Source organism: Carex rostrata, chromosome 16 (assembly GCF_964058835.1).
Source record: "Carex rostrata chromosome 16, lpCarRost1.2, whole genome shotgun sequence".
In the NCBI taxonomy this organism is placed as follows: domain Eukaryota; kingdom Viridiplantae; phylum Streptophyta; class Magnoliopsida; order Poales; family Cyperaceae; genus Carex; species Carex rostrata.
Genome location: NC_135933.1, coordinates 9,297,748 through 9,314,794, shown reverse-complemented (window position 1 = coordinate 9,314,794; position 17,047 = coordinate 9,297,748). Strand labels below are relative to the sequence as shown.

Here is a 17,047-nt window from a genome sequence, read left to right as displayed (position 1 = left end):
GACCAAAGAAACTAATGTCTGCCTCTTCGAAAGCTGTGGTGTCGTTGAATGTGGCGACTGGATGCTTACTTCCCCGACCTGTAATCGGGAATTTTTCTGCCCTGGATAAACCTGGTACATTTGCATCACCATCTGATAAGTCGTCAGCTTCCCAAACCCCTTGGTATTCATCCCCCGTTTCCATTTCCCTTTTTGGTATGACATCAATAGCATCAACATCAATATCAATATCATTTCGATTAACGGGTACCGGTCCTGACTCTGGCATAGTTGGAAATCTAGGGATTATGGGTGTCTGTCTGGGTGGTGGTGATAACTCTTCAGTATTTTCTGGGGTGTTGTGGTACCCCTGGTTGTCATAAGGGGATTGCTGGTGATATCCCTGGTTGTCATAAGGAGATTGTTGGTGGTACTCCTGGTGGTACCCTTGGTTGTCGTAAGGGGAGTGCTGATGGTACCCCTGGTTGTCATAAGGGGAGTGCTGGTGGTACACCTGGTTGTCATAACCCGAATTGTCATAAACTGAAGGTCCAGCCCCAGCCGAACTTGAAGGTCCAGCCCTCGTTCGGGGAACCTTCTTCGAATATATGTTCATTACCGGGACCTCACAAGCCACAAATTGAGTATACACAACTCTCCACAAATTGGCATCTGTTATTGAAAACTTAACAAAGTAAGGTCTACCCCCCTACGTGAGTTGTCAATCCGTGTAGCCAATTCTATTTCATACCTGTTGGGGTTTACAGCTGTCTTTTCGTATATTAGCTGCTTCAGTTCCTCAAATGTGGTATTTTCATTAATCTCGAAGCCAAATGCGACTTCTTTCGTGTAATGCACGCCATCTTCACCCCTTTCTAGCTTGCCGCCGACATACAGTGCAACTAACATCTCTTCTTTAACAAACTACATTAAAAAAAAAATTACAAGTATTACATGACATAATAATGGGTACAGTAATAAATGACTAATTGAAAAATAATTAAAAAAAAGTTTAAAAAAATTACAATTTGCTACAGTAGGTGTACAACAATTGCTACAGTAAATGTACGGTACGCTACAGTACGTGCAACAGTTAATTGCTACAGTGCTGAACGATACACTACAGTACTTGCAACAGTAAATTAAATTAGCTACAGTAATGACTAATTATTATAATTAAAAAATACCTGTTCAGAAATCAGCTCCTCGCCAGTCGTAAGAAATTCTCAAATCGCGTTGGCAGAGGCAGTATAAATGAGTTAAACATGTGGGGGCGCCTGTGGGGGTGGCGCCTCACAGACCTAGTGGAGCGCCCCAGGGGCTGGCGCCTCACAGGGTATTTTGGGCCGCCCGAAGCCCAGGCAGTCGGGGCAGAAATAAAAAAAAATGGTACACAGGGTTATTTTTAAAACTTTTTTTTTTTTAGGGATATTAATAAAAATGGCCGGCAACTATGCATTCATTTGGTGTGAACACATCTTGATGGTGCGAAAGTGGCAAAAATATTTATTTAATTTTATACGAGTTAGCATTTCTTGATAATGTTTTTCTCAATTTTTACTATTTTTTTTAGAAAATAACATAAAAATTATATACATATTTTTTTAGATCGATTGTGCATATATCACAATACAGTTTTTAAATCATATTATGATTCATCAAATGTCATTGATAGATCATCACTAATTTCGTATTTTTTTTGACGAACAGTAAAAGTTACATCAATTTTCATCAATTTTTCATGTACATGAAATGTATAAAGTACAAATTATATTTGATACGGACTATGTCAATTTGAGATAGTAGTACCGTTGTGTGAAATTGTATAAGATTTTTCATTTTATTATGTCGAATATGACCATTGTGTGTAATTTTATGTTATGCTCTAAGGCGTTGTATAAGATTTTTCATTTTAATACAATATTGGCCAGAGTTTATCATTGACCTTCAAAAAAGAAGAGAAAATGTTATATATTTTTTTTTTGATTTAGGATGTGCAAGTTTCTTAAACAAAAATGTATGTTAGGGAACTATACATTTATAGTGGTTGTTAAATATCAGATATACTTTAGTTTGTTCGGTAATTAACCGAACAAATTGAAATTTACTTTGATTCGGTTTTAATCGATTTATAAGTTTAAATCGGTCGGTTCGATTTTATTTTTTAAAACTGAATAAAACTTTGGCTTACCTATTTTATTTCGGTTTGAACCGAACCGAACTGATGAACAGCCCTGCTTGAGTCCACCGGGGAGTCGCGCAAAGAACGCGTAGCATACTAGCATCCATCTCTCTGCGGATCATGTCTACGCAAAGACCATTGCACCGAGAGAGGAAAACAAAAAATAAAATTCAAGAGTGCACTGTGCACCGCGTCAACACCGGTGCTCGCGCTGTCCAAATCCCATATTGTGCAAATTGAGGAATTTGAAATGATTTGTGTAATTCGAGACGAAATAGAAAATTTATAATATTTTGATATACACATTGAAAAAATAAAGAAAATAAGTTATAGTTTATCTTATTTATTTAATATTATAAAAAAAAAAATACGATGAGCATATTTAATTTTTTTTTATAATTTTAAATATTTCTGAGTAATTACATCTTTATTATCTCTCATATAACTATCTAATTATTCTAATCATCAGCCATTAACTAACCACTATTGATCTTCTATTAATTCTAATCACTATGATATTACACGTACCGACCCATTTTATTTTGGTACATGAAACCGGATAAAGATATTGACAAAGTTGATTTTTTTTTTTTTTTCATTTCAAAAGCCCGTAGGCATATTACAGAGAAGATCCTTCGTTTAAATCTTAAAGGAAAACTAGCATTTTACATGGTTTTGTTCTAAAACAATATTCTATATCACTAGTCAAAATTCACCCCTGGCCTTACCAGTTCACTCTTTGAACATTGGAAAGGTATGATCCAGGCAATTCCATCCCCTAATTCGTCCCATTTTTGCCAAATAATCAGCTTCACTATTCCTATTCCTTTCAATGTGTCTACATGAGAACTTGTGGTTGAGCTTCAACATTTTCCAAATTTGAAAGCACTCTTTAAATGCTTTCCAATCAGCCTGTACCGGTGGTTCTAACCCCATACTCCATTCTGCCAGATTCAAGCTGTGTGTTAGAAAAACACAATCCTCAATACCGGTACCAGCAACATATTTGATGGCACTTTGGAGGTCACATGCCTCTGCTTGAATGGGGCAGCAAGCACGTATAGCAGCAGAGTTATATGCAACTAGTGCACCATCATTGTAAACGGTAAACCCTGGAACTGCCTACTATTGCTCCACCCACGAGTCATCCACATAGTATTGTGTAGGTACATAATTAGTTGGTGCAGTATTCAGATTTTCCCCTTGCCTACCTTGCAGCCGCAACTTTGCTCCTCTTGTGGCTGCTATCTTCGATTCAATCGAAATTGTCTGAAAATAGCTTTTGAAAGAATTGTTGGTTAGCAGCTGACCTCACCTGCAGAAGCTCTATCGTTCTTGCACCTCCACAGTGCCCAAAGGGAATTGATAAAATCAGTCCACTGTTCTTGAGACAGAAGCGGTCCCAGAGACTCAATGATTTCTTTTAGGTTTTGTGGTAGCTCACCCGATCTCATTGGCAAGAGCCCCACGAACCAGCAGGCCCTTGCAAAGGGACATGTAAAGAGAGTAAGTGGTTTACATCCTCAATTACATCCCCACTTCTTTTTGGCTTTGGTAACACTGCACAAACACAGGGTTTGTGCTGATTCTGAGATCTCCGCAGATTCCTGATATCCTGGCATCATATTTTCTTAAAATTTCGTGATTCAGTAATACATGGAGTTGGTAATTTTGATAAATCGATGGTTTTGTTGATATTCTTTGTAACATATGAATTCAAATTCAATACTGTCGACCGGATCCGATATTGAACAAATTTTGTTCAACGAAAATATAAATAAGTCTTACTGTCAAGCCGACCGATGATCGAGTCGGCAAGAACAGACATATACCCTAGAAAAATCTGTGATGAACTAGCTTAATTATACATATCGATATCTCTCTAAGCACAAATTAGTTTAAATTTTGAACTAGAAGTTACAAACTATCAAGTTCTTGATAAATAGACATTACAAAACGGTATACATGTTGTAATCTGAGTTAGACAGACTGGTACATATTTTCTATGAATTTTTTACTACTGGTAAATCTAAACCTTCCATAATAAGTGTGTATATATCATGCGTAAAACATCTTTATAACAACTTTACCATTGCTGTAAATCCAATATTTTGATCTATAATCTATCTTCAATGGACACCATCTCCTGAGACGACGATTCATCATGAAAATCAATCTCTGCCTTGTACACATACAAACGGCTAACAATCGAAAAGACGATGAAGTTTATGCAATTTAGCCCGACAAAAAAAGCATAATAATAATCAAGATGTGATTCGTTGAGGTTGTTCGTTATCCACCCCTTGTGCCCATTCCTCTTTGTCAAATCCGACACGGTCGATAACAGAATGCTACTTAGAAAATTCCCAACACCCAAAGTTGTCATAGCATAAGACGTGCCGAGACTCTTCATTCCTTCAGGTGCTTGGTCGTAAAAGAATTCAAGTTTTGCAACTTCTAGAAAGGCATCGGCAAGACCCATCAGAATAAATTGCGGCAAAAGGATGAAAATTGTCAATGGTACTTTACCGCCACTTTCTGCTACACCATGCTCTCTTGCAACATTGAGTCGGTGATGCTCTGTTAGCGAAGCGATTGCCATGATGAGAATGTGAATTATAAGGCCAATGCCCATTCTTTGAAGGAGGGTAATGCCTCTTGGATTTTTGGTGAACTTTCGGGTTATTGGTACAAAGATTTGATCGTATAGCACAACTGACACAAGCATTGAGAAGGTGACGAAGCCTTGGAGACTGGCTGCCGGGACCTGGAAGTGGGGTCCAATGTGTCGGTTTAGAGTCGTTCCCTGTTTGACAAAAAGAGTGTTGATTTGAGCAAGCATAATGCTTGGCACAAAGGTGACAAAAAGAATTGGAATCATTTTGAGCATTGTTTTTGTTTCTTCTACTTGAGTCACTGTGCAAAGGGTCCATGGAGTAACCCGGTCTTGATTTTTTACTGCTGCTTTGTTGAGAAACCTGAATTTCAAATTTAAATAATCATAGTTAAAAGAGTATTCAGAAAATTAGACTTTTGGAATGAAAATTTAAACTATGGAACTTTTACTTGAGTGAGGCTACGGTACCATGCATAGCGCATAGTGGTCCGTATACTATGGATCAATATTTTGAAAATTCAAAGTCTAAACTATCATTCTGATCCATGCAACATGATCTCATATATGAGAATATACTTGTTAACGAAATTTTTACATTTTAAAACTTTTTAACTATTTTTTTTAAATAGGTAGAGAATGACTTGATCTAAAGATATATTAGATCATTCAAAATTTGTGATTTTCTACCTATCTAAAAAATAGTAAAAAATTCTGAATAATATAAAATTTTGTCTGCAAATACATTTTATATGGTGATCATGTTGAACGGTTTGGATTATAAAAATAGAGATATTAATCCATAGTACGGGCCAATATATGCTATGCATAGTATCATCATATCCTTACTCTTTTAACTTTCAAAGTTTTCTTTATAGAGATGACAATTAATTTTCTCAATCTTTTAATAAACCAACTTGATGCCCCAGAGAACAAAATTGAAATTTTCAATACCTTAGTGTAGTTGTAGATTCCATCATAAACTGCTTCTTTTTCTTGTAATCAGTCAATTCTAACTCATGCAACTCCATTGGATCACTAGGTACCGCAACCTGCCGCTTTCTAAATGCCGCGACAAGAACTCGTGACATCTTCGTAAAAGCGCTACCAGATGGTAATTTATGTCGGTAAAATGGCGTACCGGTCAAAAAAATGACCACTGAAATAATAAGACCAACCGTAGGTAGTGCATATCCTAAGGTCCATCCGACATTATCTTGGATGTATACTAGTACAGTATTGGCAAATAATGTACCAAAGAATATACTGAACATCCACCAATTGAAGAAGGAGAATTTCTGAAATCGCTCTTTCGGATCAAACACGTCGAATTGATCGGCACCAATTGTTGAAATGTTGGGTTTGGTGCCACCTGTACCAACGGCAAGGATGTAAAGGGAAAGGAAGAAGATGCCGAGTTGCAATGGCGAGGCTTTCTTAGCACAGGTGGGGTCGATTGTGTTGGCCCCACATGCCGGTGGTTTTAGTGAAGGTAGAGATACTGATAATGTGAGAAGACACATTCCCTGTATATGTTAAAAATTCTGGTTATTTCTGAGGCGTGTCAAATTGGCAATATATGTTACAGTGAAGCAAGAATATTGAACTAGTTTTTTTTATCAAATTTCTTTGATTTCAGTAAAAGAAAAAAAATGCTACAAAGTGGTTTAACTAAGAAACATTTTACCCTAGCACTCCCAGTTTCAACCTCGGACAATTATATTTCATATTTTTATCAATTTAATTTCAATTTCAAATCTTAGGTGGAAATTGTATTTGCAATTCAGACAGATATGATAATTTCATAAACATATAGATTTCTTTATAGAAATTACTTTTAAAACGTTATGTTAGCAGAGTTATTAATTTATGTTCACTCATCTATCTCAGAAATTAATTTCTACGATGTATGACAATTTTCTTTTTGAATTTTTGAACACTAAAAGCAATCAAAATTAATTGTATGAGTACAGTGTTTTTTAAATTAACTTCAAACTAGTTTCAGTTATTTATATTCTAATTCGAATCTAATGAATAAAGATGAACTCAGAAAGCCTCTGAAATCCAATTGAAGAGAGAGCAAAGGGCATAACTAAAAAATATTTAAAATTGAAAGAGTTATTTATGGGCCTTTAACATCTTATTAAAAGCACCATCTTGGACCCTTGGTAAATAGGCCTTTTAGGCCTTTCAGGTTCAGTAATGGGCTTTCACAATCAAATATTGGGCCTCTTTACTACATAGGCTTCATACTATGGTCCCCACAATTCTATCAAGAAAATATTAATTAAAGTACATTATGAATAGAATAAACAAATAAAAAACCTGAATTAATTCACACGACATGTTCTGATGTTCAAACTAGGTTAAACATTGATATATGGAGTTGACGAAGTCAATTAGATCAGTCCCGTCATTTTTATTTTTACCCAATTAAAAAATGATTTTAATAATAATAACCAAGTTTTCACAAAAATTTTAAAAATACCCAATCCGTGGAATTTTTCCACGGGTTGAAATTTGAATTCCCACCGTGGAAAAATTCCACGGGCCAGACCCATTTTTTTTTTTTTTTTTTTTTTTTAAAACAGAAATTTGTATTTATTTTTTATTTTTTGTATTGAAATATTAGAAATATTGGATATATTTCTTTGAAAATAGGTGGAATACAATATAATTTGATTTATTAGAATGACTGCAACAAATAACCCGGATCAATATTTTTCAGATCGAATTTTTCTCGACTGTAAGAAAAATTAATATATTTCTTTATGTGTTATTGGAAAAAAATAAAAATGCTTAGATTCCGAGTTATTGATCCCGGTTCAAAAGTCACTTCTATGTAATCTAGAAAATATTGTGATCTTTTAGTACATTTAATTTATTAAAAGTTATATCTATTTTGAAAAAAAAACAAAAACTTTAATTTATTTAATTATTATTATTCAAAAGTTATATCCACGGGCCAGACCCATTTTTTTTTTTTTAAAAAACAGAAATTTGTATTTTTTTTTTATTTTTTGTATTGAAATATTAGAAATATTGGATATATTTCTTTGAAAATAGATGGAATACAATATAATTTGATTTATTAGAAAGACTGCAACAAATAACCCGGATCAATATTTTTCAGATCGGATTTTTCGCGGCTGTAAGAAAAATTAATATATTTCTTTATGTGTTATTGGAAAAAAATAAAAATGCTTAGATTCCGAGTTATTGATCCCGGTTCAAAAGTCACTTCTATGTAATCTAGAAAATATTATGATCTTTCTAGTACATTTAATTTATTAAAAGTTATATCTATTTTGAAAAAAAAACAAAAACTTTAATTTATTTAATGATTATTATTCAAAAATAATTCTCAAAATAGATAAAACTTTTAATAAATTAAATGTACTAGAAAGATCATAATATTTTCTAAATTACATAGAAGTGACTTTTGAACCGGGATCAATAACTCGGAATCTAAGCATTTTTATTTTTTTCCAATAACACATAAAGAAATATATTAATTTTTCTTACAGCCGCGAAAAATCCGATCTGAAAAATATTGATCCGGGTTATTTGTTGCAGTCTTTCTAATAAATCAAATTATATTGTATTCCATCTATTTTCAAAGAAATATATCCAATATTTCTAATATTTCAATACAAAAAATAAAAAAAAAATACAAATTTCTGTTTTTAAAAAAAAAAAAAATGGGTCTGGCCCGTGGAATTTTTTCACGGTGGGAATTCAAATTTCAACCCGTGGAAAAATTCCACGGGTTGGGTATTTTTAAATTTTTTGTGAAAACTTGATTATTATTATTAAAATTATTTTTTAATTGGGTAAAAATAAAAATGACGGAGATCAGTCTCTGCCTAGAAGGCCTAAAATTACCAAAATGTGGCGCGCTAAAATAGATGATGCAAGGAGGGTATACATTTTTCTATTTATAATAATTAAATTATTAGGAATAAGCTGATTTTTTTTTTTACGATTTCATTGGCATATTTTATGGAACTGAACAAATTGATTCGGTTCCACTGTTCCAGCTGCATGCATACAAAAAATTCCCAAAATAGTGGGATTGAATTTTTTATTTGATCTCAACAGTTAGGAATCAAATCTTCTGTCCACAAGCGGAGAGAAAAATCCTACCAATAAAATTAATCTGTCTATATATTTATAACTTGAACAGTCACAATTAAAGGATGAGCTGTATCTTTTTAAAATATAATATTCTCCATACTTCATCATTAACCGCTCATATCATAGATGGATGAACGGATTGACCCTATTGGCAGAATTTTTCTACCCACATAGTTCCCAATAATTATTGTTGGTTACTTGGTTGCACCAATTTATTCAGTCTCAGAGGGTATATTAATGGGATCAAACTAGTGATTCGATTCTACATTGTGTGATTAGTGTGATACTTGCGAAAACCAACAAGACCGAATCAGTTCTATTAGCCTGCTCTTTATGGGACCGAACTATCTTTTTTTTCTGAGAAAAAGAGAACCATTGTTGTTTTCAATAATTTAAATATTCAATATCTATATATAAAAAGTTGAATGATATGGTTTCCCCCAAAATTGATACTTAGCCACAAGTGGTTTAAAAATATTGATAACCAAACCATGTATATGAGTGACAAGATAGGTCCAAGACAACAAGTGGTTCTAAAATACGGAAATTGATAATTTACTACAACCACTTGGACACTAGAAATTAGAAAATATACTCTTCGCTGACTTATCCACAGAGAAGGTCACATCAGTTTGAAAAATTTTCAATGCAAATTTGTAATTGCATGTTACAACTGGCGCCATGTTTGCAATTTGCTTATTTTATTGTAACTTATCCTTGGAGTCGGGAGACTCGGGAGTCGGGACTATGAATTATTAATATAATAAAGAGAAATTTAGATATATATCCATTATAACTTCATCAATTAGATATTTATCCATTGAAACTTTAAATTTAGTTATTTTTCATTTAAACTTAACTAATTTATTAATATATCCATTGCTAATATTAGCCTTAATTTATAATTCAATAGTAATAAACAAAACTAAATAGACAGCTATACCCTTATTCAAAACTCTATGTTGCTTACGTCTCTCTTTTTCCAATCCTGTGACCCTCCCCCTTCTCGTCTAGTTCTTCCCATGCTCTCTCTCTCTCTCTCTCTCTTTCCCTCCCTCCCTCCCTCCCTCTCTTATTTTGACATGCACTTTACTCTCATCTTAGATGTATTGCTCTCCTCTCTAGCACATATCATTATTTTGATATTTTCTCATTCTCGCTCTTACAAAGTTTGTATATCATGAGGACTAATCGTACCAGCAGCAAGGATGAAGAAGATGTTTCATCTTGTGAAGATAATGCTTTAACATTTTTAATTCATAAAGAAGGGTTTTCCATTGTTAATTCACAAATTTTGGGAATAATTTTTTTTTTAGTACGAACTTCCAATTTGTGAAGACAGCTTTATGCCGCTAAAATGTATTATTTTCTTTTATGTTACTGGTAATAAAGCAAAGAACTAATTAAGTACTTATTGTTAATGATGGAGCTTCTTTTAATCAGCTTTCCATGAAGAATTGCTCCCTTCTCCAATCTATGATGACGAGTTTCTCACCAAACTGTTGTTTGAAAAGGAACCACTTATTTATAGTTGGTAACTGAAAACCACTTTTTTTCTTTTCTAATTAATCATTTTTGAAGAGTCCCTTCTTACGTGGTTTTTTAGGAGAAGAATGTGAGAAAATGCTAAACATTTGTTCGAACGGAAGAATCATAGGGGAAAAAATAAATTAGGTGGAGAGGCAGCAAAGTATTATTTACAACAGTATTTAATTTGGTTATTCTAAATGCATCGAATTTTGTCATCTCTAACAGTTAGCAACTCAGGCAAGGGGTAAAACTGTCTATTTCATTTTTTGAATTATTAAATATTATTTTAAAGTGATAAAAGTTAAGCAATGGGTATATTAATAAATTAGTTAAGTTTAAATGAAGAAATAACTAAATTTAAAATTTTAATGAATAAATATCTAATTGATGAAGTTACGATGGATATATATCTAAATTTCTCTATAATAAATTATGATTAACATTTTGTTTTGTTGGGAAGATGAAGATGGGTGTGGGGGTCCGCTGGGTTGTCACTTGTCTTGTCTGTCCTGGTGTCCTCATTTGACTGTCAAAGTAGTCGGCTGTATAGTAGTATCTTAAAGAATATTTTTGTTTGTACTTGGATATTGTATAAAAGAATCAACAAGTTTTAGAAAAGAGAGTACGCTACGGACAGCAAAGAGAGGTTAGTGTATAACAGCAAGTAATTACCACCACAAGACTTTAGGTACTCTCCGTACCGCCTCAAAAAATATATATATACCAAAATGAGGATATAATATATTTTTCAACGTGCACGTAAATATTTGCTATGAATTTATAGTTTTGTTTTAAAATTCAAGCAGCAGAACGTAATTTTTATATGAAAAATATATTTGATGATTATATTTATATTTTTTAGATGTGTAAGAAAAAAATATCTAATTAAAGATTCCGGACCATTCGAATAGTAATTTTATATCTATTTTAATAAAGAGTAAAAGGATTCTATGAAAATTGTATTAATCGGTTTATATCAACGATTTTTAAAACAAAAATATAAATTCATAACGTAGACCGATCTCCGTATTGTAAATAACATTTCACTCTATGTAATGTACCACAACAAAAAATGAACTAAATTAAAAGGTATAGCTAGAGAGCAGTACAAAGTACAAAGTACATGTCAATATTACCCAAAACAAAAATGAATTAAAATTAAAAGGGGTAGAGATCAGAACCGTACAGAGACGTAGATGACAGAAGCGATTACAAAAGTCCAGTAGCGGCCAAGATGTGCATCAGCTATGTAGGCACCTATGATTGGTGTCATCCAAATTGTACCCACCCAATTGGTTACATTGTTTGCTGATGTCACTGTGCCCTGGTGGAGCTTCTCTGTCAGGTACAACACCAGGTTTGATGATATTCCATAGTATGCCATCCTCTCAAATACTTCATACACTGATAATACAAAAATTTTATTTGAGGGCATTAGATACTTTATTAATAAAAAGAGATATGCAACAAACAATACAGGTACAAATTTAAAAACTAAGAATTGATAGTTCTATATGGAATTAATAGGAGGAAACCAACTCCTGATATCCCATATTTAATTAATTATATTTCCACAAATATAATTACCTAATTAGACGGATACTGAAAGCGAATTTTACACATGCAAATATCAGTTAGCTTTACGCTCTAAGCATGTGCATATATATCTTAGACATGTGGGTTATATTAGATGATGTATAACTTTTAGCAAACATAAGACAAAATGAACTACTATATTTAATGAGCTCTCCTTTCTTTCCAGTTGAAGCATGTTCTCCTCTCAGAAAGCTATATATATAGAGAGAGCTACGGTATATTGCAATGTATAGATATTTTTTATATTAGATTATAAATTATCAGATTAAAAGTTCAAATAACCGATTCAAACTGTTCATCTTATTATCCATATTAATATGTGTTTGGAAACCAAATTTTACATATTTTGAAAAAAAAATTACTATTTTTTTAGATTTATTGAAAATTGCTTTTTTTATGGTCCAGATTTGTTTGAAAACAGCGATTTTTAATAAATTAAAAAAAAAACAGTAAACAACTTTCAAAAAATGTAAAATTTGGTCTCCAAACACATATTAATATGGAGAACAAGATGAACGGTTAATATGGAGAACAAGATGAACGGTTTGGATTGGTTATTTGAACTTTGAATTCGGTAATTATTAGTCTAATGTACAAAAATACCTATACATTACAATGTACTGTAGTCCATCTCTCTCTCTCTCTCTCTCTACACACACACACTCCTTGAATGAAAGGTATATATATCTACCGTACATTTAGAGTTAGTTTCTTGACTTTCTTCCTTCATTTTCAACTTCATTACATTTCAACAAGAAAAAAAAAGCTTCATTATATACATTCTAACTAATAAGTCAATTTTTTTACTCTGAAGAAATCTACATGAGTCAATTTTAAACGTTTGCCTTGCACCTAATTATAATATAATAAAAAAAATTAAGTACATTGAAACTCAACACTTCTAGTACTGATGACCTACCCAAATTATTTTTTGAACATGCATGTTTTTGCTCTACCAAGAGAAGAAGATAGTACTTTCTTTAAAACTAATAAATCCAATTACTTGGTTTGTTGCAATTAATCTTACTTTAAAACTAATAATAGATTCTCTTCAACAGATATATCAATGCATATATAAAAAGAGTATATATACAATAAAGACATATATAGATAATCAATTTTACCTACAACAAAGGAGCAAGCGGTCCATCCACCGCGCTTCGACCTGAGAACCGGATTGCCTTTCAGGTCGACTGTTCCGTCTTTAGTGTACTCTTCTACTTTACCTGTTTCTAACCCTAGCTCAGCCATGGTTAATTAGCTCCTCTTGAGCCAGAAGCTTGGAGGAAAAAATGAACACTGAATGATGAGTGGAGGGATGAGTGGTCTTGTTATTGGATGATATTTTGCATTTATAGAGACGGTTGGGTTGATGAGCTGCTCATATAATAATGCATGCGCCGAGAAAAGTTATTTGTGATTGCTCCATACGTGGCATTTAATGCCTACACCGACAGGACAAGAAAGGTTATCAAAAAAGAGGAGAGAAATTTAGAAAAAGGGCCTCACCTGTAAAATCAAGATATATATGACAATTGAAGTTGAGAAAAAAAAAATTTATGTTTGTGCAGTGGTAGGTGTTTTAAGATGCAGATTTTATTTTGTTAGTAAAAACAATATTTATAATAATTTTAATATGTTTTAAGATGCATATTTTAATATGCAGAAAATTTCTCATATATATTTTTTTTCTAATTTTAAATTTTAAATAATAATAATTAATATATCTCACCTTGTTATAAAGTTTTGCACCGAATATATATATATATATAAAGTCAATATTTTGTCTATATATATTGACAGCCAATTGGCCGATTTTGATTGCACATGAAATTAGAAACAGATAATGCCCGCTGTGCATCACAAAAAAAACGCAACATTATATTGACTATCGTTGTCTGGGACTCTGGCTACTCCGATTAGTTGGTTAGCGCCATTTTAGTATAAATAGTACACAAAATTACAAAAGTGGTTTGACACAGATCGAGACAGTACAAATTTCTCGTGACGGCACAACATGTTTTCATTCTTTGTATATGTGATTGATCGTACGAGACAGTGTATTGAGTGTATACATGGAGTAGAATTAGGGTGGTTTTAAGTTCAGTAAGTGTGTGTTTCAGAAAGAGGGAGAACTCTTTTATTGAAGGGAAGGAAGAGAAAATTCATTAGTTGTCGGACTACTCATTGTGTTCACTTGCTCTAGAAGAGGGAAAACGAAGAGGAAGCGGAAGAGAGAAATTACTGTTTAGAGGAGAGAAGAGAGGGCCTTGGCGTTGATTTTTGGCCAAATCTGTCACCCCCAATTCAGGGTGTATAATTTACTATTCGGAGGGGTTTCTTTTTCCTTTTGTCCCTTTCCCTTCCTCTACTGGCGTCGGTTCTAGAGTAAGTCATAAGGATCAGTTTGATAATAGATAGAATAGTGTAGGAATAGGAGAATTGATTACTTTTTTTTCTCTATTTCAATTGTGTTTGGTAAACTCAATATTTGAAATAGTAAAAGTTAATTTTCATTAAAATACAAAAGTAGTAGAAATGATTTTTATGACCGGATTGGTTTCAAGTGATGAATCTTAACTGTTGAAATTCATCTACTTTACAAGTGATGTATCTATATGCAAAAAATTTAAACTTTCGAATTAATTTAGTATAAGATCAAGCGGTCAAAATTAGAAGGTTTTTAAATTAATTTTAATGTATTTAATTTTTTAACGTTTTTTTTACCAATTGACTCTATACAAAATAAAGTCGATTTTTTTTTTTTGCATGTAGACACATCACTAGTAAATTAGACAGGTTTCAACGGTTTGAATTCGTTATTTAAAATCAATTCGATAGGTTTTATACTTGAGTTTACAAAGAAAATTGGTGAACTTAGAAACACCCTAGTTCTATTATGTATGTATGTATGTATGTATGTATGTATGTATGTATGTATGTATGTATATGTATTTCTTCTTTTATACTAAATAAGTAGATATTCCGATCCACTGATGACTGTGATTAAAAGTTGAAATTTTGGATTGTATATCAGCCCTCCGATCAAATAGTATGCCTTTTTTTATTCATTTTTTTTTATATTTTTTCACATGTAGAAGTCTAAAGTTAATGAGGGATTTCATGCCGATTTTTTTATTTATATCCAAAATATAAATTAAATTTCAAAAAATAACCAACTCGGAACGATATTTTGGAAACTACCCAAATCGGAAAAAAAATTTCCGAAAATCAAATCCGGAAAAATTTTATCTGGTTTTGGAATTCAATTTCCAGAAATTTTTTTTTCCGGTTTTAGAGTTTGATTCCGGAAATTTTTTTTCCGGTTTGGGTACTTTTGGAAATATGGAACCGAATCGGTTATTTTTTGAAATTTGATTTATATTTTGGATATAAATAAAAAATTCGGGATTTCATGTATACCCCTCAAAAACTTAAAAATTACGTACTTCTCATCTAAACTTTCAAAACTCAAAAATTTACCCACTTTAATATCTTTTATATTAAAATTCATTTTAAATTTAAAAAATACCCATTTCACCCTTCATTAAAAACAACAAAAGTTATAGCTTGTTTAAGAAAAATATCGTCTTATATTTAATCGGTATTCGAGGGTAAATTGGATATTTTATAAAGGGTAATAGATATAATGGGTATCTGGTTTTCAAAGGCAAAATGAGTATTTTATAAAGGATAAACAGTATAATGGGAAAATACGTAATTTTAAAATTTAGAGGGGGAATATGTAATTTTGAAGTTTTTGAGAGGTACAAGTGAAATTCCCCCCAAAGTTAATTTAGACAAACACGTACTCGCCGATGCCTCCCGGCACTTTCTATCTCACATAATCTTCGTTTCCTTCTCTTTTTCTATTTTTTTCCAAAAACTTTCCTAACCCCCTTATCAAATACTCGATTTTCATATTGGTCATATCTCTTTTATTTTTTAAATGTTAGTTAAGAAATTTTTGGATTGATTGATAATTGATTAGTTATGTCTTCATTTATTTCTATTTTTTATCATTTAAGAAATTTTATTTTTAATTTAATGATCTCATTAAACTAAAACTATTTTAGGTACATAGATGCATATAAATCATAGAGAGATGATAATAACTCTTATAACAATAACAAGAGTCATAATATGACAACAAAAGATGTCGTACGACAACAACAAATAATACAACTTATTTTGATGATTCTTTTTTTCTTATTTCTCCGTTTAGCACATATCGAAAAAAGAAAAAGCTGGTATGTCTATTTAAAAAAAGTTCATAGATATGTCACTTAAGAATATGTTGTTCCTTAAACTTCGTCATAGAAAGAAATATTATGAAAGGAAAAACTTAATTATAAAATGTGATAATTTTTTATCCATGAAACCTTGTATTCAATAAAAACAATTGTTAAAAAAAGAATCGTCAAAAAAAGTTTTTGACACAGATAATTATTTTAATGTAAAATAAAAATAATACGATGAACCGCATAAAAATATTTCTAGAGAAACACTAAGCAGTTGTATTATTTCAAGAGCTTCATTCACATTATGTACATGAAACAAAATTTTAGTTATAAAATAAAAGAATAAACTACGAGCAAGTACAAACTTTTCGACCAGAATAAATGAAGAGCGAAAAACAAAATCGGTTGACGAGAGTTTGCCGATGCAACATGAATAACAAGTCTTAAAATTTTAAAAACTAACTATTGTATTTTGGCCAATAAACTAACTATTTTTATCAATCATTTATAATACTAAAATTCTGTGAAATCTACGTAGTATCCAGGGCCGACTCTAGTGCTGGGCAGCCAGGGCGACTACTCCGGACTCCAAGATTTAAGGGACCAAATATATATATATATATATATATATATTTTTTTTTTGCATATATTAATTTTTTTTTGTATATATTAAATAAATAAAATATTAGAGCTCAAACTTTGAATATATAAAGGATCTAAACTTTTCTATAAATATGTATGATTTATTGGCATGTTAATAAATAAATT

At 31.9% G+C, this 17,047-nt stretch overlaps 1 protein-coding gene across 1 annotated transcript; it reads right to left on the bottom strand.

Moving 5' to 3' along the window:
• Positions 1 to 4,091: 4,091 nt before the first annotated feature.
• Positions 4,092 to 13,394, bottom strand: LOC144567259 (protein NRT1/ PTR FAMILY 5.2-like). The gene is made up of 4 exons (XM_078317353.1): positions 13,163 to 13,394; positions 11,629 to 11,846; positions 5,730 to 6,301; positions 4,092 to 5,139 (listed from the first exon to the last, which is right to left on the bottom strand). Exons 1-4 carry the CDS (start codon positions 13,287 to 13,289, stop codon positions 4,278 to 4,280), a joined length of 1,779 nt encoding a protein of 592 aa, XP_078173479.1. The 5' UTR covers positions 13,290 to 13,394; the 3' UTR covers positions 4,092 to 4,277.
• Between the last annotated feature and the right edge of the window lie 3,653 nt (positions 13,395 to 17,047).